Consider the following 26,446-nt stretch of genomic DNA (forward strand, 5'->3'; position numbering starts at 1 on the left):
GCCAAGAGGAGGAGGAATACCTCTTCCAAGTGTTCAAGAATAATGGATATCCAAAGTACTGGGTCAGGAGATGCCTACAGGAACAGCATCAGAAAGATTCTACACGCCCCGACACACTCATCACACTACCCTACATCAGGAACACGTCAGAACTCACCATAAGACTTCTACGACCGCTGGGCATCAGAGGGGCACACAAGCCCACATCAACCCTATGACAAGTGCGCACCCAAACTAAAGACACACTCCCCGCCATGGACAGGACCAATGTCATCTACAAGATCCCCTCCAGAGACTGCGAGAAACACTACATCGGACAAACAGGAAGGAAACTAACAACAAGAGTACATGAACACCAACTGGCTACAAAAAGACACGACCAATACTCACTCATCTCAATCCACATGGACAAGGAGAACCACGACTTCGACTGGGACAACACCAAGATCCTGGGACAGGCTAGGCAGAGACAAGCACGAGAATTCCTGGAAGCATGGCACTCCACGAAGCATGCTATTAATAAACACATTGAACTCGACCCCAAATACATTCCACTACAGAGGAAGCCCGGAAGTGAGGCAATCCATCGTAACGGACCTCAGAGTTTAAAAACCAGGCGGGAAAACACACCGACGCTTCATCAGAGGCTGCACTGAGGATGTTACCAAGCACGGTAACGAAATGTCTGCGGAACAACAAACCAGCTTGGCGAGCCAACCAACCTCAACACCCACAACCCGAGCTACAGATCTACTCCAAAACCTTATGGGTAATTTACCTACCAGCTTCGCTTGTTAGATGAAATTTGGAAGGCAAATGGTCCTTTCTGGAGTCTTCCCTCAACAAACTAACCAAGATCAGGGCTCTTCTGTAAGCATTGAAATTCTTACTGTACCACAGTTTAATGTTTCTTTTTTACAGAAGAATCCAACTTGCTTAAGTACTGATTTATTGATTTATTAGTTAACCCAAATTTTATTTCAACATTTCAGAATTCAAGATCAGACAATGAAATGCTGGGTCAGAGAAATCACTACTACTGACACAGTGAAAAGTGTTAACATCAAGATTTCACACAGCAAGCAAAAAATGACAGAATAAAGTGAAATGTAAAGATAGTTACAGAATTATGGCAGAGTGCAAACTATATACAATTTTTTCAAAATCTAGAACTAAAATTCTACAAGTACTTTAAACCTATGATTGTCTCTTTAAAAAGATTGCTCCAAGTAACCAATTATTTATTCATTGTTGTGGGATGTGGGCGTCACTGTCTGAGCCAGCATTTATTGCCCGTCCCTAGTTACCCTTGAGATGGTGGTGGTGAGCTGCCTTCTTGAACCGCTGCAGTCCACCTGCTGTGGGTTCATCCACAATGCTATTGGGGAGAGAATTCCAGGATCTTCACCCAGCAACGGTGAAGGAATGGCAATATATTTCCAAGTCAGGATGGTGAGTGGTTTGAAGTGTGTAGGAGCAAAATCCCCGACTGAGGACAAAGACACAGAAGGCAGGCACAATTCAGGCATGTGGCAGTCTTTATTCTTATTCAAACAGTCACCGGATCATGCAGGGAGAAGGCCAAAGACTCCCCCTGAAGCTGGCCTCAACATGAGAACTCAGTTGTTCCCTTAATCTTTGGCTCAGATCAGAAGGGAGATCAATGGTGCTCTAAAATACAATATTTTTATACATTTTGTGTTACAACTATCACATACAATATGGTTATTGCACCCTTCCACTTATTCTATACATCCAATCCTGTGAAACACCTAATCAATGATAGACACTCCTATGGACAGCACTAGGTTCACATGATCTCATGATGTTTGACAGACATTGTAATCTCTAGGTCTTGGGATCTTTCTATGCATCCTATTAATTTGCATTCCAAGGTTACTGGCTGTTCTCCTTCAGACATGTCCCAGTCTGCTTGTCTCTTAAGGACTGCTTGAATTCTGTTACTCATTGTATTCATTTGCTATCTCTATCAAATTCATTACTCATATTTTCTCACTGTCCTAATTATATATAAAAATATAAAAGTCAACTGGTGCTAACTAACTTAAGATGCATAATATTAATTTTTATAATGAAGTTAGTTATATGTAACGTTTTATAATTACCTCTACTCTTAACACTCTTAACACTCTTTAGCTAATGAGTTGCAAGCCATTTGTTTCTTACAGGATATGCCAAGCGAGACTAAATAACTTTCACATCTATGTTTTCCCCTAAGGCTTTTTAGTTATCAATACTTCTTGTTGTATACTTGTATCTATAATTACATTGGAATCTATCTCTGTGATTACCTGAAGAATCTTTAACTAGAAGAGATCCTTAATGAATATGTTGTATCAGTATTCACTAAGGAGAAGGACACGACTGATGTTGAGGTCAGGGATGAGTGTGTGAATACTCTGCAGAATGTCAATATATTAAAGGAGGAAGTTTTGGGTATCCTAAATTGCATTAAGGTAGACAAGTCCCCAGAGCCAGATGGGATCTATCCCAGATTATTGCGAGAGGCAAGGGAAGAAATAGCTGGGGCATTAACAGATATCTTCACATCCCCCTTTACCACAGGCGAGGTTCCAGAGGACTGGAGATTAGCCAATGTTGTTCCCTTGTTTAAGAAAGGAAGCAGGGATAATCTACGAAATTATAGGCCGGTGAGTCTGACATCTGTGGTGGGTAAGCTCTTACAGAAGATATTGAGGGACAGGTTTTATGCACATTTGGAAGAAAATGGACTAGTTAGCTACAGGCAGCATGGTTTTGTACGGGGACTCATGTCTCACCAACCTGATTGAATTTTTTGAAGCGGTGACAAAGATGATTGATGAGGGAAGAGCTGTGGATGTAGTTTATATGGACTTTACTAAGGCAGTTGATAAAGTCCCACATGGCAGATTGGTACAAAAATTAAAATTCACATGGGATTCGGGGTGAGCTGGCTAAACAGATACAACACTTGGCTTGGTCATAGAAGACAGAGGGTAGCAGTGGAAGGGTGGTTTTCAGAATAGAGACTGGTAACTAGTGGTGTTCCACAGGGATCAGTCTTAGGTCCTCTGTTGTTTGTAGTCTTTGTAAATGATTTGGAGGAAAATGTGGGTGGTCTGATTAGTAAATTTGTAGAGCACACAAAGATTGGTGGAGTTGCTGATAATGCCGATGATTGTGAAAGGAGACAACAGGATATAGATAGATCGGCAACTTGGGCATAGAAATGGCAGATGGAGTTTAAACCAGACAAATGCGAGGTGATGCATTTTGGAGAATCAAACTTAGGTATGAATTATACTGTTAATGGTAGAACTCTTAGCACCATTAACATACAGATGGATCTAGGTGTGCAGGTCCACAGTTCCCTAAAAGGGGCAACACAGATGGCCAAAGTGATTAAGGCGGCATATGGCATGCTCGCCTTCATTGCCCCGGACATGGAGTACAAGAGTTGGAAAAACATGTTGCAGCTAATATAAAACCCTTGTTAGGCCGCATTTGGAGTATGTGTGCAGTTTTGGTTGCCACATTACCAGAAGGACGCGGAAGCTATGGAGAAAGAGCAGAGAAGGTTCACCTGGATGTTGCCTGGTCTCGAGGGCATTGGCTATGAGGAAAGGTTAAAAAGACTCGGATTGTTTTCACTGAAAAGACGGCAGCTGAGAGGAGACCTGTTAGAGGTCTACAAAATTATGAGAGGCACAGATAGGGTGGATAGTCAGAGGGTTTGTCCCAGAGATGAAGTTTCAATTACAAGGGGACACAAGTTCAAGGTGAGAGGGCAAAAGTTTAAGGGAGAGGTGCAAGGAATGTTTTTTATGCAGAGAGGAGGAGGAGCCTGGAATGCACTGCCAGAGGTGGTGGTGGAAGCAGGCACGTTAGTGACATTGAAGAGGCATCTGGATGGTTACGTGAATAGGGAGGGAATAAAGGGATACAGACCGAATAAGGGCAGAAGGATTGTCTTTTAGTTTAGTCAGGGCACGATGATCGGCACAGGCTTGGACGGTCGTGGGGCATGTTCCTGTGCCGTACTTCTCTTTTGTTCTTTGTTCTGTGAGTAATTTAAAAAAAAACAGCTAATTACTGCAAAATAACTTTAGCGGCTGTTTTCACAGCTGTATGATGAATTAGGCTGACTGTATTCTGAATTGAGATTTATTGTCTTTATTCTGATTCTTTTCAACTAATGGGACAACATCCTTTCATTAATGAGGCTGGAATCAATCACTTGTTGTGGTTTAATGAACTTTTTTGATCCTTCAATTTTTATGAGCTACAACGTCACTAGTTCAAGCAGCATCAGAGGAGCAGGAAAGCTGACATTTCCGGTCTAGACCCAAATTCAGAAATGGGCATTTCTGAAGAAGGGTCTAGACCCGAAACGTCAGCTTTCCTGCTCCTCTGATGCTACTTGGCCTGCTGTGTTCATCCAGCTCTACACCTTGTTGTCTCAGATTCTCCAGCATCGGCAGTTCCTACTATCTCTGTCGCTAGTTCATCTGTGTTTGTTATTGCAGAAGTTTACCTCCTCCTTCAATGTTTGTTACAAATCTTCAGACTATCTATCCTTGGACATTTCTCATCAAGACTGTCTCTAACAACACTCCTTGCAGCTGTTGTTCACACAAAGCTCCCTTTTGCCTCAGAATAACCCCTTCTCAAAGGTACCACTGTTTCACTTAAATGCTGGAGCAGACTTTAAATCCTGTTTAATCACTTGTCAGCCATTCTGTGTCTCTCAAATATGGGCAGCTCCAACAGAGGGAAACTTGAAGGTGGTGATGTTCCCATATATCTGCTGGCCTCGTCCTTCTAGATGGATGTGGTTGTGGATTTGGAAGGTGCTGTCTAAGGATCTTTGGTAAATTCCTGCAGTGCATTTTGTACACACTACTGCGACTAAGTACTCGTGGTGGAAGGAGTGGACGTTTGTGAATGTAGTGCCAATCAAATGGGCTGCTTTGTCCTAGATGGTGTCAAGCTTTTGAGTGTTGTTGGGGCTGTACTCATCCAGGCAAGTGGGGAGTATTCCATCACATTCCTGACTTGTACCTTGTAGATGGTGGATAGAATCTGGGAAGTCAGGAGGTGAGTTACTCATTGCAGTATTCTTAGCTTCTGATGTGGTCTTATAGCCACTGTGTTTATGAGGTGAGTCCAGTTGAGTTTCTGGTCAATGATAATGCCCAGGACATTGACAATGGAGGAATCAATGATGGTAACACCATTGAATGTCAAGAAGCAGTGGTTAGATTGTCTCTTACTGATGATGGTCATAGCCTGGCATTTTGTGTGGCACGAATTGTTTTTGCCACTTGTCAGTCCAAGCCTTGATATTGTCCAGATCCTGTTGCATTTGGATACGGACTGCTTCAGTATCTGAGGAGTCGCGAATGATGCTGAACATTGCGCAAACATCTCCACTTCTGATGGAGGGAAGGTCATTGCTGAAGCAGCTGAAGATGGTTGGGCCTAGGGCACTACCCTGAAGAATTCCTGCAGAGATGTCCTGGAGCTGCAACGATTGACCTCCAACAACCACAAGCATCTTCCTATGTGCCAGATATGACTCTAACCACTGGAGTATTTGCCTCCGGATTTCAATTAATCCCAGTTTTGCTCCTTGATGCCACACGCAGTTGAATGCAGCCTTGATGTCAAGGGCTGTCACTCTCACTTCACCTTTGGGATTCAGCTCTTTTGTCCATGTTTGAAGCAAGGTGTAACGAGGCCTAGAGCGGAATGATCCTGGTGGAACCCAAACTGGGCATCACTGAGCAGGGTATTGCTGATAGCACTGCTGATGACACCTTCCATCACTTTATTGATGATCGCAAGTAGACCAATAGGGAGGTAATTGGCCAGGTTGGATTTGTCCTGCATTTATGTACAGTACACATTTAGGAAATTTTCCACATTGTTGGGTAGATACCAGTGTTGCAACTGTACTGGAACAGCTTGGCTATGGGATCGGCAAGTTCTGGAGCACAAGCCTTCAGTACTATTGCTGGAATGTTGTCAGGGCCCGTTGCCTTTGCAGTATCCAGTGTCTCTGACCGTTTCTTGATATCACAGAGTGAATCGAATTAGTCGAATACTGGTATCTGTAATGCTGGGGACCACTGGAGGAGGCTGAGGTGAATCATCCACTCGGCTCTTCTGGCTGAAGATTGCTGTGAATGCTTCAGCCTTATCTTTTGCACTGATGTACTGGGCTCTTCCATCATTGGGGATGGGGATATTTGTGGAGCTTCCTCCTCCAGTGAGTTGTTTAATCGTTCACCACTATTCACGACTGGATGTGGCAGGACTGCAGAGTTTAGATCTGATCCATTGGTTGTGGGATCGCTTAGCTCAGTCTAACGCTTCTTATGCTGTTTGGCGTGCTAGTAGTCCTGTTTGGAGGCTTCAACAGGCTGATACCTCACCTTCAGGTATGCCTGGTGCTGCTCCTTGCATGCCCTCCTGCACTTTCCATTGAACCAGGGTTGATCCTCTGGCCTGATGGTAATGGTTGAGTGGTCATGAGGTTACAGATTGTGCTGGAGTACAATTCTGCTGCTGTTGATGGTCCACAGCGCTTCATGGATGCCCAGTTTTGAGTTGCTAGATCTGTGTGATGTCTGTCCCATTCAGCACGGTTATAGTGCTGCACAACACAATGGAGGTATTCTCAATGTGAAGGTGGGACTGTGCAGTGGTCACTCTTACCGATACTGTCTTGGACAGATGCATCTGCAGCTGGGAGATTGGTAAGGATGAGGTCAAGCATGTTCTTCCCTCTTCTTCGTTTCCTCACCACCCGCCAAAGACCCAGTCTAGTGACTATGTCCTTTAGGACCCGACCAGTTCAAATCAGTAGTACTGCTGCTGAGCCACTCTTGGTGATGAACATTGAAATACCCTTGCCATCCTCAGTGCTTCTTCCAAATGTTGTTCAACATGGAGGAGTACTGATTCATCAGCTGAGGGAGGACAGGATGTGGTAATCAGCAGGAGGCTTCCTTGCCCAAGTTTAACCTGAAGCCAAGAGACTTCATGAGGTTGGCTGTCAATGTTGACGACTCCTAGGGCAACTCCCTCCTAACTGTACACCACTGTGCTGCCACCTCTGCTGGGTCTGTCCTGCTGGTGGAACAGGACATATTCAGGGATGATGACGGTGGTGTCTGGGACACCAAATTAATATAAATGCAACAAATTAAGCTTGATCACCCACCAAAAGCAGAGTGAAACATCCTGCTCCACTATCTTTCCTCTTCCTTAACTGCTTGTTTCTATATTGTATAAGAACAGGTATAAGAAGCTTAACACTCAGATGCAACACATAATCCTACAATAGGAGGACAGCTTGCCAGAAACCCTAAAGCAATTAATTGGGGATTGGGAACAGGGACTGAATAAAATATACCTAAGTAAAAATCGGTAATGAGGGAATTAATAGAATTAAAAAGTGTGACAAATCCCAGGATCTGACTGTTTCCATCCGAGGGTGTTAAGGAAAGTAGGGGAACACATTGTGGTTGCCCTAACTATAATCTTTCAAGCTCCCTGGATACAGGATTGGAGAATTGCACATGTCACTTCACTTTTTAATTAAGGTGAAAGAGGAAAACCAGGAATTTAGAAAACACTTAGACTAATATCTGTGGTGGGGAAATTGTTGGAGTCTATAAATTAAGCATGAGGTAACTGAACACCTTGAATATTTTCAGTTGATCAGGGAGAACCAGCATGGATTCAAGACAGGTAGATCATGCCTGACAAACCTCTAAATTTTTTGAAGAGGTGACTAGACTAGTGGACAGGGGAATGCCTATGTACGCTGATACTAAGTGGAGGTGACAGAAAGTAGGGAGAATGGGTAGGGACTTGATTTGGCAGGATGTGTCCAGTGGTATCCCACAATGATCTGTGTTAGGGCCTCAATTATTCATATTATTTATGAACAACTTGAATAATGGCATGGAAAGTCAGATATCCAAACTTGCTGATGAAACAAAGTTGACAGTACAGATGATAATATAAATACAAAGGGCTACTGACTGACTATGTGAATGGGCAAAACTATGGCAGATGGAGTTCAATGTAAGAAAGTGTGAGGTGATCCATTTTGGACAAAACAAAATATGAAGTTCATATATTGGATTCCAAAGACACTTGGGGGTTCAGGTATATAGATCTTTAAAATGTCACGCACAGGGCAGGCAACAACCAAGAAAGCCAATGGAATGCTGGCCTTGATATCTGCAGTAATGGAGTTCAAGGATGCAGAAGTACAAAATCCAGGCTAGTCCCTACTTGGAGTACAGGGAGCAGATCTGGGCATCACACCTCAGGAAGGACGCAGTGGTTTTGGAAGGAGTACAACATAAGTTTACGAGAATGATACCTGTACTTCAGGGGTTAAATTATGAGGAGAGATTATACAAATTAAGCCTTTTTTCTCTAGAATTTAGAAGGTTAACGGGTGAGCTGATCAAAGTTTTGAAATATTAACAAGAAACGACAGGCTAGATAAAGATACAACATTCGCATTGATTGGGGATTCTAGAACTAGGGGACACTGTCTGAGAAATAGGGTCTGACCGTTCAGGAGAGATGTTAGGAAGCACTTCTACACACTAAGAATGGTAGATGTTTGGAACTTTCATCCACAGTTTTTAATTTTAAATATGAGATAAACAAATTTTTGTTAAGCAAAGATATTAAGGGACATGGGCCAAAAGCAAGTATATGGAGTTGAGTCATAAATCAGCCATGATTCCATTGAATGGTGGAATAGGCCCAAAAGGCTGAATAGCCTACTCCTGTTCCCATGTTCCTATGTTCCTAAATCTAAGAAATGTTGAATTGGTACATCCAAGTGTAGCCTAAAACCTTAAATATAGTGATGTAGTGCATTCTGGAATGAAAGTTAATTCATGATCATTCAAAATCCACTGAATGTATGTTAAACTGAAAACATTGCATACTTAGACTCAAATTTAACCTCATTGGTGGGCAGATGATCGCAGACAGTGAATTGGGAACTTGTTTTACGTACTGTCCATCATTTACTATGTTAAGAGGCAGACCACATGACAAGCAATCGAACCCCCATAGCTAGCTTTTCAATGGGTGATGTGTTAAAATCTTTTGTTTCAAAACAAACAATCTGGTAAAATATGCATTACCAGCTATTTCCATGTTAGCAACGGCTGTAGTGATTTTGAGCTGGGTGCTCGACAAGTCTGCAACGTTTAATGTTTTGGCAAAGATCTGTAGCTCTGGTTGTGGATGAGGTTGTTGACTTGCTCGCCAAGCTGGCTCGTTTTTGTTCAGATGTTTCGTCACCATGCCAGGTGACATCAGTGGAGCCTCCGATGAAGCGATGTTATTCTACTCCACTTGGAATTTGTTCTGTCCGGTCCGTTATGGTGAGTTCTGTCATTTCTGGTTTTGATTTGTATGGGTTTATATATGGAGTCCAATTCTGTATGTTTGTTGATTGAAGTATGGGTGGAGAACCATGCCTCTAGGAATTCCCGTGCATGTCTATGTTTGGTTTGGGCTACTATGGTTACTTTGTCCCAGTTAAATTGATGGTCTTCATTGTCTGAATGTACAGATATTAAGGAGAGTTCATCATGCTGTTTTGCTGCTAGCTGATGTTTGTGTATGTTACATGAACATCAACTAGCAGCAAAACAGCACAACGAACTCTCCTTAATATCTGTATATTCAGACAATGAAGGCCATCAGTTCAACTGGGACAAGGTAACTCTAGTAGCCCAAGCCAAACACAGACACGCACGGGAATTCCTAGAGGCATGGTTCTCCACCCATACTTCTCCACCCATACTTCAATCAACAAACATATAGAATTGGACTCCATATATAAACGCAAACAAATCAAAAGTCCTAACTCACTGCAACCCTCAGTGTCAGTTCTACCCTTCTAGCCCCATCCATTTGGCTAAAAGCCAGTCTCTAATTATTAAATTATCTGTTTTTTGACTTTAAAACTATGTACCTTTTTTTTGTTTAACTCCCCTGCTCCTCCCATCCACTCTGAGAAGAAATTGAATTTGGTTTAGATCTTCAGGAAGTCCAGAACTCGGAGCAGGAGTAGGCTTGAGTCTGGTCCCCATCCATTACATTTATGATTGAACTCCACTTTCCTGCTGTTTTCTCTAACCCTTGGTTCCCCTGTTGTCTAAGAATTCTACTGAAGGTATGATGGGTGACAGCAAAGTTGCAACAATGCAGTCAGGCACAGAATGTCAGACCAGGCATGGGGCTGAATGGCTTACCCTCGAACTGAATTAAAAGCACTTTGGTAAACCTGTGCTCTCACCTGACTTGCTTGTCCCAGCATGTTTTTCCAGTTTTGTGGCAGGTTTGTAAGTTCTTCTTGCATCTCTACTCATGCTGCTTTTCCCCAAATGTCAATGACAGTGGCGCCACAGTGACTCCTAGCTACTAATACCTAAAGGGAAGTGGATATCAGCTGTACCCTTTCACAAAGTGGGGAGCTCGATAAAGGAATCGGGTGGTACGGTGGGTCAGCGGTTAGCACTGCTGCCTCTCAGCGCCAGGGACCTGGGTTCGAATCCACCCTCGGGAGACTGGCTGTGTGGAGTTTGAACATTCTCCGTGTCTGCATGGATTTCCTCCGGGTGCTCCGGTTTCCTCCCACAGTCCAAAGATGTGCAGGTTAGGTGGATAGGTAATGCTAAATTGCCCATAATGTTAACGGATGAGTTGATTAGGTGAGTTATAAGGGAATGGGTTCTGGGTGGGATGCTTTGAGCGTCAGCGTGGACTTGTTGGGCCGAACGGCCCATTTCCACACTGTAGGGAATCTATGATCTAAAACTGGAAATGACAGTATTCACCATAACGGACTGTACAGTATAAATTCCAAGCAGAGTAGAATAACATTGCTTCATTGGCGGCTCCATTGATGATGTCACCTAGCATGGAGATGAACTGTCCGAACAAAAACAAGTCAGCTCGGCAAGCAAGTCAACAACCTCAAGTCAGCAAGATTTGCTAACCCTAAATTCATGAGTGGATTGCCCACTTACCAAATTTGGAAAATACTGCAGAGATGTTGGAGCAGAGGATCAAAATCTTTTCTAAGTTTGTGAACATCTCCCAAGTGAAAAAGGTCCAATTTAACTTTGTACCTCATGAACATTCTAAGAAACATAATTCATTGTGAAACAAACACAGGGCCAAGTAAAAACCTTTAGTTCTTCTACACTTCTATAGAACTTCCCAACCTTGAACACGGATGGATATGTTGCTGCACTTCTCGACAAGTCTGAAGCATCAGGAGGTAGAGCCTCCTTTCAGAAGGGTTCCCAAAAGTATCCACTCAGGTAGAATCTCACTGTTTCTACTTCTCATTGATTTCACACATCACCTTAATGTGATTCATGATGTCAATTATGAGGATCTCATTAACCGAAGCAGCATGTCAAGGCATACATAGTTACACAAACTTTTCAGTGCAATTATCTACATGGCTCTGTTATTTGTAACATAGCATGCATTCTCTTGTTCTGATTTATAGCAAGACCTGGAAAAGAACATTTTTGGACAACTCAACAATAAATAACCCTACAATTCTAATTGTATAGTTACACCCTGTGTGAAATGGCAACTGTAGCTGTTGTTGTATGGAAGAATGGGAAACGACATGTGCTGGGGAATACAAACTGGTTCATCAACAACAGCTTACAAAGTATAAAGAGTAGTACTAAGATTGATCCAGTTATCTGAATTTTGATAATGATAATGGATAATACTGTTAGATATTATTGTGGGCAATTGTGAAACTGCATACATGAAATGCAGAAACATTTAAAAAGCATATGTAGTGCAAATTGTTATTTAGCAAAAGAGAGGAGCTAGAGAGTTGTGACATTTCATTTCATGCTCACCACAAATGAAAATCGAAATTCAAAGCGATATCATTTATTGGATGGTAATCCTGGTTCAAGTTAAGTGGTCAGCAACAGGTTTTACTTTCCTATTGATTGCAGTTTGTTTTTAGATAATGTGAATCTCAAAGCCTTGAGATCTGTGCATGTTGTTCACCACACAAGGTTAATCCAAAACATTACAGACTCAGGATGTAGTTTCCATTTGAGTCAAAATCTTAATCAGATCAACATTTAGAATTTTAGTTGAAAGCCTTCAATGATAATTGGAGTCACAACAGTTAGAGGTACTGCCATGGTGTACAATGAAAAAAGATACTTGCTGAGGTGTAAACTTGGTAAAATCACTTATTATATAGCAAACTCTGATGAAAATAAATTTGTATGAATTAAAGGAGAAGGAAAATTATAATGTTAAGGACCTGCCAGTGGAAGCTGTATTAATTTGTTAGCCAGATTGCACACAAATATTGCTGATCACGCATAAACCCAAGTCTAATGCACACTCCCAACATAAACAAGCGTTTCTTTAGAACTCAACAATGTAAATGAGGAGCCAAATCATACCCGGTTTATTTCTCCATGACGTCCGCTTTAGGAATAAGAGACAGCAGAAAAGATTTTAACGAAACAGCCATCACAGAGAGAAAATTGGAGATTTTCTTTAAAAAAGATAATCAGCCAGGGGTCCTTAACCTCACCATCCTTATCAAGTTTGTGTCATTTGAAGTTAAGACTCCTGCACCTTTGAGCATAATGAGCTAAATTCGCTGTCAAGATACCTTTGAACAAATTATTCATCGTTTGTTGGAAGGTTGCCTAAATAGTCCACACTCTTACTTATGCTCTCTGAGATTTTTAATAGCTGGGGAGGGGAGCCCTGAACCAATACATACCTGCAATGTTTATTGGGGGGGGTGGGAGCAGAATCCTTGCTTGACCTGCCTCTGCTTTTTCCTTATTTCCACCCTGAATGCCCATCAATTACACCTGCTTCCTCAACGTGCTTGCAACGACACCCTGTTGAGCAATATGGTTTACTTCTTATATCTGATCATTCTATGTATTCTTTGTTAAAAATTACAAAGATGTTGGTGATTCTACTTTAAAGTTAAATATTTATAAATGAATGGATAGAATTGGTGGCCATATAACTAAACTACTAGTCTCTTGACGTTTATTCCAAAAAAAGTAAGCTTAATTCCACGATGACAATTTGCAAATTTGTATTCAGTTGAATAAAGTATGGGAAAGTGACCATGAAGTTGTCTAATTGTCACAAAAACTCAGGTATTTAGCTAATGCCCTTTAGGGACAGAGATCTGGTTGTCCTATATGTACCTCCATATTAACTTAATATTTACCATACTCTGATACAGCCCAAGAAGCCACTCAGTTTTATCTAAAAATCGGCAGCAAATGCTGCTTTGCCACCAACATGCAGAATAAGTAAAATTACAGAATTCACTGCTTTGTCTAGCCATAACAATGCTGTCTAAGACACAGTTGCCTCCTACACCATAGAGGCATAACATACACTCAATAGTTAACAACATTTTGGCATGCTTTACAATTTTATAGGTGCTCTGCAAATGCTAGTCATTTAGAACAACCAACAGAATATGGATTTGATTTTACAGTTGTTTCTTTCACTCAGCGATAACAAACATGACAGAGATTGACAGAATTATTCATTAGCAGAGTAAACTTATTAGCCAAATGCATTTTAGAAAAACCTAGAAGAAACACAACAGAGAATAAAGGAAGAACAATGCTTGTTTGAATGCAATCATTTTCAAACCACTGCATAATCCAGCTCTGGAAATCCTGAATGATGATCATACTAGATTCTGCTGAAAATGCATAATATTGGTTTAAATGATCAGAATTGTTTATATGAACAAATGGCTAACAAAAAACATCACTCTTGTATAATAGCTTATATTAATCGGAGAATTACCATTTGCAATGCCAGTATCATGAACTATATTCCATGCAAACATCAATTTACTAAATAGCAGAAGCACATCTCCTTGAAAATATGCATTTGACAATGATGTCCAAAGCATTAACACCCTAAGCCCTAGAAATCAATTAATATTAATACCATCTCTAGCTGAAATACAACCAAAGCCAGAATTATGAAGGGAGTTGATCTCTTATATCTGTTAAACATTCTCATTCTAAATTCCTCTCTGCACAATTTGATTCAGGTTTTAACTCACTTATTTTAATGAAGCTAAATCCTGTATAAAATCAGCAAAGGAATTTTAATGAAAGTCATTAAACCTTTACATAAGATCAGCTCTGATGCTGTTCTGCAACCTTTAGACCATGTTTTACTTTTGCCTAATTAATTTTTAAATGTATGAGCAGACTCTTTATGGACATATGTGAGAAATGACTTGGGTAGTATTAATACATTTGGGGTGGCAACGGCATAGTCTTTTATCATTGTAATCAACAGAGACTCAGGTAATATACTAGGGACCAAAGTTCGAATCATTCCACAACAAATGGCAGAATTTGCATTCAATTAACAAAAAAAGAATTAGAAGTCTAATGATGACCATGAAACCATTGTCAACTATCATAAAAACTTATCTGGTTCACTAATGTCCTTAAGGGAAGGCAAATTGCCGTCCTTACCTGGTGTGGTCTACATTTGACTCCAACCCATAGCAATATAGTTGACTCTTAACTGCCCTCTGAAAAGGCATAGCAAGTCATTCAGTCATATCTACCACTAGAAAATCTCAAGAGAGGAATAAAATTGTACAGTTCACTTGGCATCAACTAAGGCACTGGAAATGATCAACACAGCCTTGTGGAGCTGACAATTATCCTTACAAATATCTGGGAGGTAGTGCCAAATTGTCTCTCAGATTAGTCAGGCAACAACCTGACAAAGTCATACTCACTGAATCATACCTTACACCCAAACATCACCACCATCCCTAGGCATCTCCTGACTCACTGGCACAACAGACACAGCAGAACTGGCAGCACAGTATATGCAGTTGAGAGGAACTTGTCACGGGAATCTTCATCATTGACTCTGAAGTCTCACAGCAACAGGTTAATGTGGGCAAGGAAACCTCCTGCTAATTACCACGTACTGTGCCCATCTCAGGCGGATGGATTTGAGGGTTAAGCAGAGGCATGATAATAATGTCACTGGCCAGGAACCAAGAGCCCAATGGGTTCAACCATTGTCAATTACTATAGAAAAGCCCCATCTGGTTCACCAATTCCCTTTAGGAAGGAAATGTGCCATCCATATATGAGACTCCAGACCCACAGCAATGTGGTTGACTCTTGTAAAATGATCGACAGAGCCTATCAGTTGAAAGCAACGTAAAACAATGCAAGACGTAAAACAATGTCAAGGTAAATGCAGCATTTTCATAATTGATGAAGTATGTAAAATTTTGAGGATTATAAAGAGTAGGCAGGAAAGAACTTTTCCCCTTGGTTGATGTATCAATAACTGGGGGTATAGATTTAAGAGAAGAGGCAGGAGGTTTAAGTGGATGAGAAGAATTGTTTTTTCACTTCGATGGTTGTGGAAATCTGGAACTCACTACCTTTAAGGGTGGTTTGAAGCAGAAACCCTCATGACATTTTAGTATTTAGATATGTGCTTGTGATGTCAAGGCTATTGGCCAAGTCTTAGAAAATGCGATTAGAATAGTTAGGTGCTTTCTTGTTTTGACGGGCACAGACTCAATGGGCCAGAGGGCCTTTTTCTGTGCTGTAGACCTTTATGACTATGACTTTATGAATACGCCACTGTCAACAGCCCAGGGTTATCAATGATCAGGACTGAATTGGACAAGCCATATCAAAATAAATTCTGTGGGTACAAGAGCAGGTTAGCGACTAGGAATCCTGCAGAAAGTAAGTCACCTTATGATTCTGCACAGAGTCCCATACAACAGGCTAGTCATGAAGGTTAGGTCACATGGGATTCAGGGATTCAGGGAGAGCTAGCTAATAAGAGGCAAAACTGGCTCGATGGTAGGAAGCAGAAGGTGATGGTTGAAGGTTGTTTCTCAGACTGGAGGCTTGTGACTAGTGGTGTGCCACAGGGGTCAGTGCTGGGACCTTTGTTATTTGTTATTTACATAAATGATCTGGATGTGAATGTACAAGGCATGATTAGTTAAGTCTGCGGATGATACAAAATTAGGAGGTATAGTTGATAGCAAAGGCAGTTATTAGTAATTACAGAGGGATCTTGATCAGATGGGGAAGTGGGCTGAGGACTGGCAAATGCAATTCAATCCAGATAAGCGTGACGTGCTGCACTTTGGAAAGCCCCAAGGTAGGACTTATACAGTAAATGATAAGGTCCTGAGCAGTGGAGCAGAGGGAACTAGGAGTACAAGTACATAATTCACTGAAAGCAGCATCACTGGTAGACAGGGTGGTGAAGAAAGCATTTGGCATGCTGGCCTTCATCGGTCGAGGCACTGAGTATAGAAGCACATGGAGTATTCTGTACAGTTCTGGTCACCCTGTTGTAGGAAAGACATAGTTAAACTGGAAAGTGTGCATGAGGATATTGCTGGGACTAGTAGGCCTTAGTTATAGGGAGAGGTTTCCTTGGGACATAGGAGAATGAGGAGTGACCTTATTGAGGTGTATAAAATCAAGAGGGGCATAGATAGGATGAATGCACATAGTCTTTTTCCCAGGGATGGGGAATTGAAAACTGGAGGGCATAGGGTTAAGGTGGGCTTGGGGGGGTGGTGTTGGAGAAGATTTATAAAGGACCTCAGTACGCGAGAGAGCAAGCCAGTGAGAGAGAGATATGAAAGGATTAGGCATACAAGGGCGTTTTGGTAATAGGCCAAGGCAGACAAGAAGCTGAATAACTGGTAATGAGAGCTATGAGTAGGAAAAAATGGCAGGCAGTGCTGAAAGTAATCCATGTAATGTGATAACAGGCCTGAGAGTGGGTGCGAATGGGTTGGTTATGCTAAAAGCAATGCAGTTCATGACAGAACCAGGTGTGGCAGTAAACACAAAATATGCAAGGTCAGAATCAGCCTCTAAGGTTCTTGAACTCCACTGTTGAGTCCTAGAGGCTGCACAGTCCCCAAGTTGAAACTGAGATGCTATTCTTCGAGCTTGTGCTGAGGCTCGCTGGAACACTGCAGCAGGTCTGCAATAGAAATATTAGTGTGGGAACAGTGCTGTGTCGAAGTGACAAGCAACTGGTAGCTTGCAGTCATTTATAGAACAGAACGTAGGTATTCTGCAAAGCAGTCACCCAGTCTGTAATTCGTCTCACCATTGTAGAGGAGATCACACTGTGAACAGTGAATACAGTAGACTCAACTGAATGAAGTGCAGGTAAATCGCTGCTTCACCTGGAAGGTGTGTCTGGAGCCCTGCATAGTGAGGAGGGAGAAGGCAGATGGACAAGTGTTACATCTTCTGTGATTGCACGGGAAGGTACTGTGGGGTTGTAGGCTGGTGTTGGGAATGGAGGAGGAATGGATGGTCCCTGCAGAATGCTGACAAAGGAGTGGAGGGGAACATATCTGGTCATGGCATCCAGCTGGAGATGATGATGATTTGGATGTAGAGGCTGGTGGGTGGTAAGTGAGGACCAGGGGGTCCCTAGCATTGTTTTGGGAGGGTGGAAAAGGGATCAGGGCAGTAATTCCTGGAGATGGGTCAGACACGGCTAAGGGGCCTCTCAACCATGGTAGCAGGGAGTGCTCAGTTGAGGAAGGTGACATTTCTCAGGCCCCCTCAGAAGACGGCATCATCAGAACAGATGAGACGGAGACACAGAGAAACTGGGAGAATGGGATGGAGTCCTTACAGGAAGCAGGGTGTAAGAATGTGTAGTCCAGGTAACTATGGGAGTTGGTGGGTGAAGGAGAGAGCAGGGTGGAAACTGGAATCAAAATTGTCAATTTTTTCCGGTTCCAAATGAGGGGGAAGCAGCACTAATGATATCATCAACATACTGGAGAAAGAGTTGTAGGGAGGGGCCTGAGTAGGACCGGAAAAAGGAACGTACTTCGGACCCCACAAAGAATCAGTCATACCTGGGGTCCATGCAGGTACCCGTGGCTACATCTTTGATCTGAAGGAAGTGACAGTTCAGAGTACCCCTTTCATATCTCTGAGCTGTCTCCACCAATTCACTCACCTCTCCCCATACCCAGCCAACCTCAACTTTTTTTCTAGCTGCTATCAGTTTTGCTTAACAGTCACAGACTGAAACATTAACTCTGCTTTCTCCCCACAGATGTTGCCAGACCTACTGCATTCTACCAATTTCTGGTTTTGTTTCATAGCTCCAGCATCTGCAGTTCTGAGGAAGGGTCTCTCAACCCGAAATAGTAACTTTGATTTCTCTCCACAGATAGTTTCAGACCTGCTGGGTTTTTCCAGCAATTTCCATTTTTATTTCCGTAGTTCTTTGTTTTATGACGTTATGCACTGTAGTAGGATGAATTAAAAGGTATTTAAATGGGGAGAGATTCCAAAAAAGAGTGGCACAGAGAGATTCGGGTGTGCTTGTACATAATATACAAAACATTCGCATGTCATGATATATAGATATATATTATATATATATATATATATATAGCAAATTCAGCATATAATGTAGCAGCAAATGGAATTTTGATTTTTATTCCTTGGGTGTTGGAATTTAAAAATAGGGAAGTCTTATAATAACCGTGAAGGGTGCTTGTGAAGTCTGTACCTGAGGTATTGTGTACAATTTCATCCCAAGCAGCTCCAATATACAGGACTCTGTACTCTGTGGTCTGTTCCTGGGATGCACACCGAGACAAACATTGACTGCACCTGGAAAACCAAAGTCCAGGACTATGTGCTGAGGGTCAGACTAAAGCTTGGGGCAGCTGCTGCTAAGGTGCAGTGGGGGAGCAAGTTTAACCTGAGAGTTTGTTTGTCTTCTTTACTCAGAGAGTAGTAAGGGCGTGGAATGCCCTGCCTGCAAAAGTAGTAGACTCGCCAACTTTAAGGGCATTTAAATGGTCATTGGATAAACATATGGATGATAATGGAATAGTTTAGGTTAGAAGGGCTTCAGATTGGTTTCACAGGTCGGCGCAACATCAAGGGCCGAAGGGCCTGTACTGCGCTGTAATGTTCTGTGTTCTATGTTCTATGAAGTAGATTTTTCCGATCTTGTGGTGCTATCTGAAGAAGAACACCACAGGTACATAGATTGCCTCATTGCTACTTTTGAGAAATCACTGCATGATGTCACAAGATCAGCGCCGCTATCACAGCAACTTCAAACTACACCTTCAGCATTTTAAGGGTTGACTTGTATAAGTCTGTATTAGGTGTAAAATGAAAGTACAAGAATAAATGAAATATTTTCCAGAACTAACGAGAGGGTGAGGAGATGTTGCAAAGTAGTAATTGATTATCTGAAATCTACTACCTGGAAAATGGCAGGAACAGACTCATTAGCAACATTCAGACATGAATTTGCTTAATATTTGATGGGAAATAGCCAAAAAGAATGAAAACAGAAAATGCTGGCAAAACTCTGCAGGTCTGTCAGCATCTGTGGGGAGAAAACAGAGCTAACGTTTCAAGGTCGGTGACTTTTCATCTTCAATAGAACTGGCCCATGACAGTATTGGTAAAAGAATGACTACTGCACAGTCCTTGTGGAGATGAATCCCATCTTCACATTGACAATACCCTCAATATGTGGCACTATCACCACGTCAAATGGGATAGACTTTGAAAAGACCTAGCAATCCAAGACCTAGCATTCTTGACCCACTGTGGTATAACAGCAGCAGCAGAATTGTATTGCGACACAATCTGCAACCTCATGGCTTGCTGTATCCTCCACTCTACTATTATCACCGAGTCAGGAGATCAACCCCAGGTCAACGGGGCGTGCAGGAGGAGCACGAAGCATCTGTAAAAATGAGGCATCAACCTGGTGAAGCTCAAAAAAAAGTACTCCCAAACAGCATATACAGTGATAGAGCTAAACAATTTCACAACGAATGGATCAGTGCTAAACTCTGCAGTCCTGTCACATCCAGTCATGAATCAGGGAGGACAATTAAACTACTCTGTAGGAGAAGAGACTTTATAAGTATTCCTATCCTCAATAATGGGGGACTCCAGCACATCAGTGCAAAATGATAAGGCTGAAGAATTTGTAACAAACTTCAGTCAGAAGTTCCAAGTAGATGATCTATCTCGGTCTCCTTCGGAGGTCTCCAGTGTCAGAGATGCCAGTCTTTAGACAATTTAATTCACTCCAACTGATATTAACAAAATGGCTGGTGACTTTGGATACTGCAAAGACTATGGGCCCTGGAAACATTCTGACAATAGTACTGAAGAGCTGTGCTCCAGAACTTGCTGCATGCCTGGCCAAGCTGTTCCTGTTCAGCTACAACACTGGCACCTCACAATGTGGAAAACTGCCCAATTATGTCATGTGCACAAAAGGCAGGGCAAATTCAACCCAGCCAATTACCCCCATCAGTCTACTCTCAATCATAAGTGATGGTATCAAGAATAATCTGCCCACTGACGCTCAGTCTGGATTCTTCTGGGGTCACTCAGCTTCAGACCTCATTAAGCCTTGATTCAAACATGGACACAAATGCCGAATTCCAGACGTGAGGGAACAGCAGACTGCCCTTGACATCAAGGCAGCCTGCAACTGACGCAGTGTCACCCCAAGGAGCCCTAGCAGAACTACAGTCATTGGGAAAATGCGGTAAACCCTCTGCTGAAGTCATTATTTGCAAAAAAGAAGATGGTTGTGTTTGTTGGAGGTCAGTTCTCTTGGCTCCAAGAGAATCTCGACAGTAATTCTCTGGAGTAATGCCCTAGGGTCAACTATCTTCAGCTACTTCATCAAAGACCTTCCCTTCGTCATAAGGTCAGACATGTGGATATTTGATCATAACTGCACAATGCTCAGCGCCTTTTGTGATTTCTTAGATGCTGAAGCAGTCCATGTCCACTGAAGCAAGACCTGGATAATATCTAAGCTTGGGCTGACAAGTGGCAAGCAATATTCATGGTGGTCATGGTGTAAACATACAAGTCAGGAGTATGATGGAATACTCCCCACTTGCTGGGATGACCACAGTTTAAACAACACTCAAAACATGACACCATCTAAGAGAAAGCAGCCAGCACGATCGACAGTATATCCACAGCATTCACTCCCTCCACACTCAGTGGCTGCAGTATGTATCATCTACAAGGTACACTGTAAAAATTCACCAAGACTCCTTAGGCAACACCTTGCAATCCATGACTACTACCATCTAGAAGGACAAGGCCAGCTGATATATGGGAAGACCACCACCTGCAGGTTCCAGCCAATCAGACTTGGAAATATATTGCTGCTCCTTCATTGTTGCTGTGTTCAAGGTCCTGGAACTCCCTCACTAACAGCATTGTGGGTCTACTTATACCAAATGGACGGCAGCATTTCAAGAATAATGCTCACCAGCAACTTTCACGTGCAACTAAAAGGCAATAAATGCAACACGTAAATCCCATGACTGAATAAAATAATTCAAAATCACTTACTCAAATCACTAGCTAAGCCAATGTTTTTTAAACTCTGAAAACCCTGTGCTGTGTTATTGCAAATCTTTAATTTGAATTGAGATAATTCAAATTTTCTTAACACAAAAATTATTTCCAAATCAAAGGCAGACTGCATCCTAAACATAGCAAGAACCATGATCATAAGTTTTACTTCATAAATTACAAAATTATCTGACAATAGTATTTTTCAGGTCTTCAGAAAGTAGATCCCTTCTTTTTAAAACTAAGTTTTATTTGTCGCTAGTCTCTGTCTTTTGTAGCAGTACACCATGAACTCTGGCTGATAAGATAGCTGAGACAGTGTGGGCACCTGTGAATCTGCTGGTGGCTGAAGTACCATCCACGTGATTCCATGACCATTTGCTTTACACTTCACTTCTTTCTCATGGTTGCAAACAACAGTTTATTTGATGGAGGCTCAACTACAAAGGTCATGCAAAGTTGGAGCTTAAACTTGGCAGTTTCAGTCCACTGACACTTGGGTGAGTAGTGGGTTTAATTTTTTAAAAATCAAACAAGACAGTTTGACAGCTATGCACTTTTGTAGTACATATCACAAATAATTAAACAAGAATCATTTTAAAAAGTCAGATCATAAATGACTTTCAGCTGAAAGTTGGAATAGTCAGTTGAGAACAGCAATGATAACGATTATTGTGTGCAAACAAGTGATTATCCATGGATGTTACTGCTTGGCACCAGCTAGTATCAACACCTGGCAAATGAAGAAAGATTGTTTGTGCTTCCCAGTTTCCTATTCCAAGTCATTATACTATTGAAAGGCATACAAAAATGTTTTTTGACTCAGAGACCTTGATAATAATGCAGATAAACACAGATACAGCATAAGTTTTTTGTTCTAATTAACTTGTGGGATTTGAGGATCACTGCAAAGACCAACAATTGCCCATCCATAATTGCCCTTGAAAGGATGAGTGAGCCACTTTTTAGGGATATTGTGGTATATGTACACCCTCAGTGCTTTCAAGGAGGGAGTTCCAGAATTTTGACCCAGTAACAGTGAAAGAGTAATGATATAGTTACAAGTTAGAGATAACAATGTGTAGAGCTGGATGAACACAGCAGGCCAAGCAGTATCAGAGGAGCAGGAAAGCTGACGTTTCGGGCCTAAACCCTTCTTCAGAAATGCTGCTTGGCCTGCTGTGTTCATCCAGCTCTACACCCTGTTATCTCAGATTCTCCAGCATCTGCAGTTCCTACTATCTCTAGTTTCAAGTTAGGATGGTATTTAACTCGGAGAGAAACTTGTAAATTGTGGTGATAGCATGTTCTTAATGCTATCGCTCTTCTAGCTGGTGACTCTCAGATTTGTAAGGCCCTGCCAAAGGCACCTTGGTGATTTGGCATAAGAAATTTTGGAGATGGAACACGCTGCCACCATCGTAACAGTGGTGAAGGGAGTGAAACTTTGAGGTAATGGAAGTGCTACAGACGATATGAACTTCTTTTGTCTTGGACGGTGTTGAGCTCCTTTAGCGCAGCTGAAGCTGCACTCATTCAGGTCTGTGGAAAGTATTCCACCACACTCTGACTTTGCATATGAAGGACAGGCTTTGGGAAACAGGAAGTGGATATTCGCTACAGAATTCTCTGCTTCTGTTTTGCTTGTGTAGCCACCGTATTTATAAAGGTAAAAGGTAAAGTCACCATAGACCAAGAGGTCCACAGGGAAGCTTTCTCAATAGAGAGAGATGACTGTTGATGGTTTAACCTGAGGGTCACCACACCTCAGACAATCGGTGAGTTTCAGAAGATGGGACGTTCATGATGACTTCAGCTGGTACAGGAACTGAATCTAGCTATTGGTATCACTATGCCACAAACCAGCCTTCTGGCCACTAAGCTAACTGACCTCCCATATTTAGTTGGTCTGATTAGGTCTCTAGTCAATGGTGGTCCCTCTAGGATGTTGATAATGTGGTAAGGCTATTGAAAGTTAAGGGGCAATGGCTATATTCTCTTTTGTTGGAGATGGTCATTGCCTGGCAATTGTCAGCCCAAACTGAATGTTGTCTAAGTTTTGCTGCACATGGAGGCTTCAGCATCAGGAGAAGTGCAAAAGGCACTGAAAACTGCAATCAATGAATATCCTCATTTCTAAAGGTCCTTGATGAAGCACCTGAAGATAGCTGGACCAAAGACATTACACAAGGAACTCCTGCAGTGATGTCCTCCTGGGCCAAGACGATTGGTCTCCAAAAACTAAAACCGTGTCCCTTTGTGTTTGGCATGACTCCAACCAATGGGAAGTTTTCCCTTCATTCCCATTGACTACAGGTTCCTACACACCTAGATACCAATTTGGGAAATTTCTGTCTTGATGTCAAAGGCAGCCACTATCACCTCACCTCTGGAATCTAGCTCTTTTGTCCATGTTTGACTCAAGGTATGATGTGATTTGGAGTCCAGTGGTCCTAGTAAGACCTAAATGGAATGTTGCTGAGCGGATTGTTGGTAAGTAAGTGCTACTTGATAACACTGACAATGACACCTTCCATCACTTTGCAAATTATTGACAATAGACTGATGGAGCATAATTGGCTAGATTGGATTTATCTTAGTTTTTATGGACAGAACATAACTTGGTCAATTTTCCACATTGACATGTGGATGCTGTTGTAGTATTGTACTGGGCTAAGAGTACAGCTAGTTCTGACAAACTAGTCTTCAGTACCATAGTCAGGATCAGGTCAGAGCTCAGAGACTTTGTAGTTTTCAGCTGTTTTTTAATATCAAGTCGAGTGAACTGAATTAACTGAAGATTGCATCTATGGTGCTGTGGACCTCAGGAGGAGACCAAGATGGACTCTTCGTTTAGCACTCTTGACTGAAAATGGTGACAAACTTTCCAGCCTAGCCTTTTGCATTCAAGTGCTGGCGCAGCATAACTGAGGATGGCGATGTTTGTGTAGCCTCCTCCTTCAGCTTATTTAATTGTCCATTACAATGCATCACTGTATATGGCAGGACTGCAGAGCTTTTGGTTATAAATTGCCTCTACTATTTTGCTTGCATGCAAGCTCTATGTTGTAGCTTCATTAGATTGACATGGAATTTTTAGGTGTGCCTGTTGATGCTCCTGGCTATGCACTTCTATACTCCCCATTTTACAAAGGTTAGCTCCTGACTTGACTGTAGGTCCAGACTGTAGTCAAATACTATTTTCCTACTGCTAATGGCCCACAAACAAATTATAGATATGAATTTTAAACTGCTAGATTTGTTCTGAATCTATCCCATTCAGACAGGACAACGTTGCAGACATTTCTACCATAAATAAATATACTTGTGACACTTGAGGACAAGAACAAGTAGAACCAACAAAAGGGAACAATCTATCACTAAAATCACAAGGTCAGTTTGGAAGATAAGTCCTTCACGACTCAGTTAATTTAATCAGTGGTGATGCCATTGAGCCAATTTAGGTGATGGAGTTTCTGGACTGTTGCAACTTTCAGTGTTTCTTCCAAATGGTATTCAACATGAAACAGCACTGATTCAGCAACAAAGAGATGGTGATGGACAATAAACAGCAGGTGGTTTCCTTGCCCATAAATGAACCAGTGGCACAAGACCTCGTGCCATTCAGAGTCTATGTTTGGGAATTCCAAAGCCATGCCACCTCTACTCTGCTGGTGGAACAGGACATACATCCAAGGTTGGTGAAGCAGAAATAAAAGACTTAAATAATAATTCAAGAGTAAAATTATGCCAGGTTGCTGTTTGATTAGTCTGTGGAGCAGCGCTCCCAAAAGGGTGGGAACTAACTGTAGTTATCAGGCATGCATTGGCAAGTGACCTTAAATATTGATTACTTAATTCACTCCCAAGACTATTTGAAGATGGTATGTAATAATTTTTATAGCGTGTAGTATATTAAAGTCTTAGTTCTTTGAAACAATTTGTTAGAAACACTAAAATAACATAAAGGATTTCAAATGAAGATCTGAAACAAAAACAGAAATTGCTGGAGAAACTCAGCAGATCTGGCAGCATCTGTAGAGAGAAACCAGAGTTAACTTTTCAAGTCCAGTGACCCTTCTTCAGAACTACTATTAACTTAATGAATAGTGTAACTAATGTCAGATTTGCTCAGGAACTGGCATTTTCACTGTCAGAGATTGTTTTATACAAAATACCTGTATGTGAACAGTAAGGTCACTTTAGACAGTTTGTGTAGAATTTTGTAAGATGTGTTAAAAGTTGCCACAACACATGAAAAAATATAATTAAGCAAAAATGTGTGTTCCTGTCTAATTTGAGTCACTTTAGATATCATGTTAATGTAGCTAGATAATTTGAATACATAAACAAAATCAGATCAGTTGTGAATGGAAAGAAATCTTGACATTGGACTTTGAGACCCCAGCTCAAACACAATGAAATTTAATTCCTATTCTTCAGCTCAAACAAGAGGTGCCACTCAAGAATGCACACTGATATTTAACTCCAGTAATTAATCTTCCATTAGCGTAAGCATTTCATTTCAAATCTGCTTAAGCAGCTAATGTTTATATAATCAAGAAAATAAAACAAAGTTTAAAAGGAAATGTCTTGAAACTATTGTGAAATACTTCCATGATATACACAAATCACATATCTAGTTCCTTCTACGCTACAGCTTGACATGAGTTTAGAAGAGTCAGGACTACACAGTCGTGAAAATTTTCTGCTACCTGAGATATCCCCTGGTGCTCCTCCAGTTCTCCCAATGTTTGACAGCAGATGGTCTATGTTTGGTACTGGCTGTAATTCTGTATTACCCCCATGGTCAACTGGAGCCTAGAACAGCAAAATAAATTTTAAAGTTTATTTCGTCTCAATAATACATTTCCTACACAGCAACATTGGTTACACTTCCATAGTACTTCATCGGC

The 26,446-nt window shown here is 41.6% G+C and overlaps 1 protein-coding gene across 3 annotated transcripts in view; it reads right to left on the reverse strand.

Annotated features, from left to right (window-relative positions):
* The window catches only part of arhgap23a (Rho GTPase activating protein 23a), a 306,389-nt gene that overhangs the window by 24,440 nt on the left and 255,503 nt on the right, over positions 1–26,446 (reverse strand). For all 3 annotated transcript variants that reach the window (XM_048614508.1, XM_048614509.1, XM_048614510.1), the window contains one exon: positions 26,246–26,351. In XM_048614508.1, the coding sequence (XP_048470465.1) occupies positions 26,246–26,351 (106 nt within the window). The remainder of the gene's footprint in view (positions 1–26,245; positions 26,352–26,446) is intronic.

Source organism: Rhincodon typus, chromosome 30, assembly GCF_021869965.1.
Source record: "Rhincodon typus isolate 14 chromosome 30, sRhiTyp1.1, whole genome shotgun sequence".
NCBI lineage: Eukaryota > Metazoa > Chordata > Chondrichthyes > Orectolobiformes > Rhincodontidae > Rhincodon > Rhincodon typus.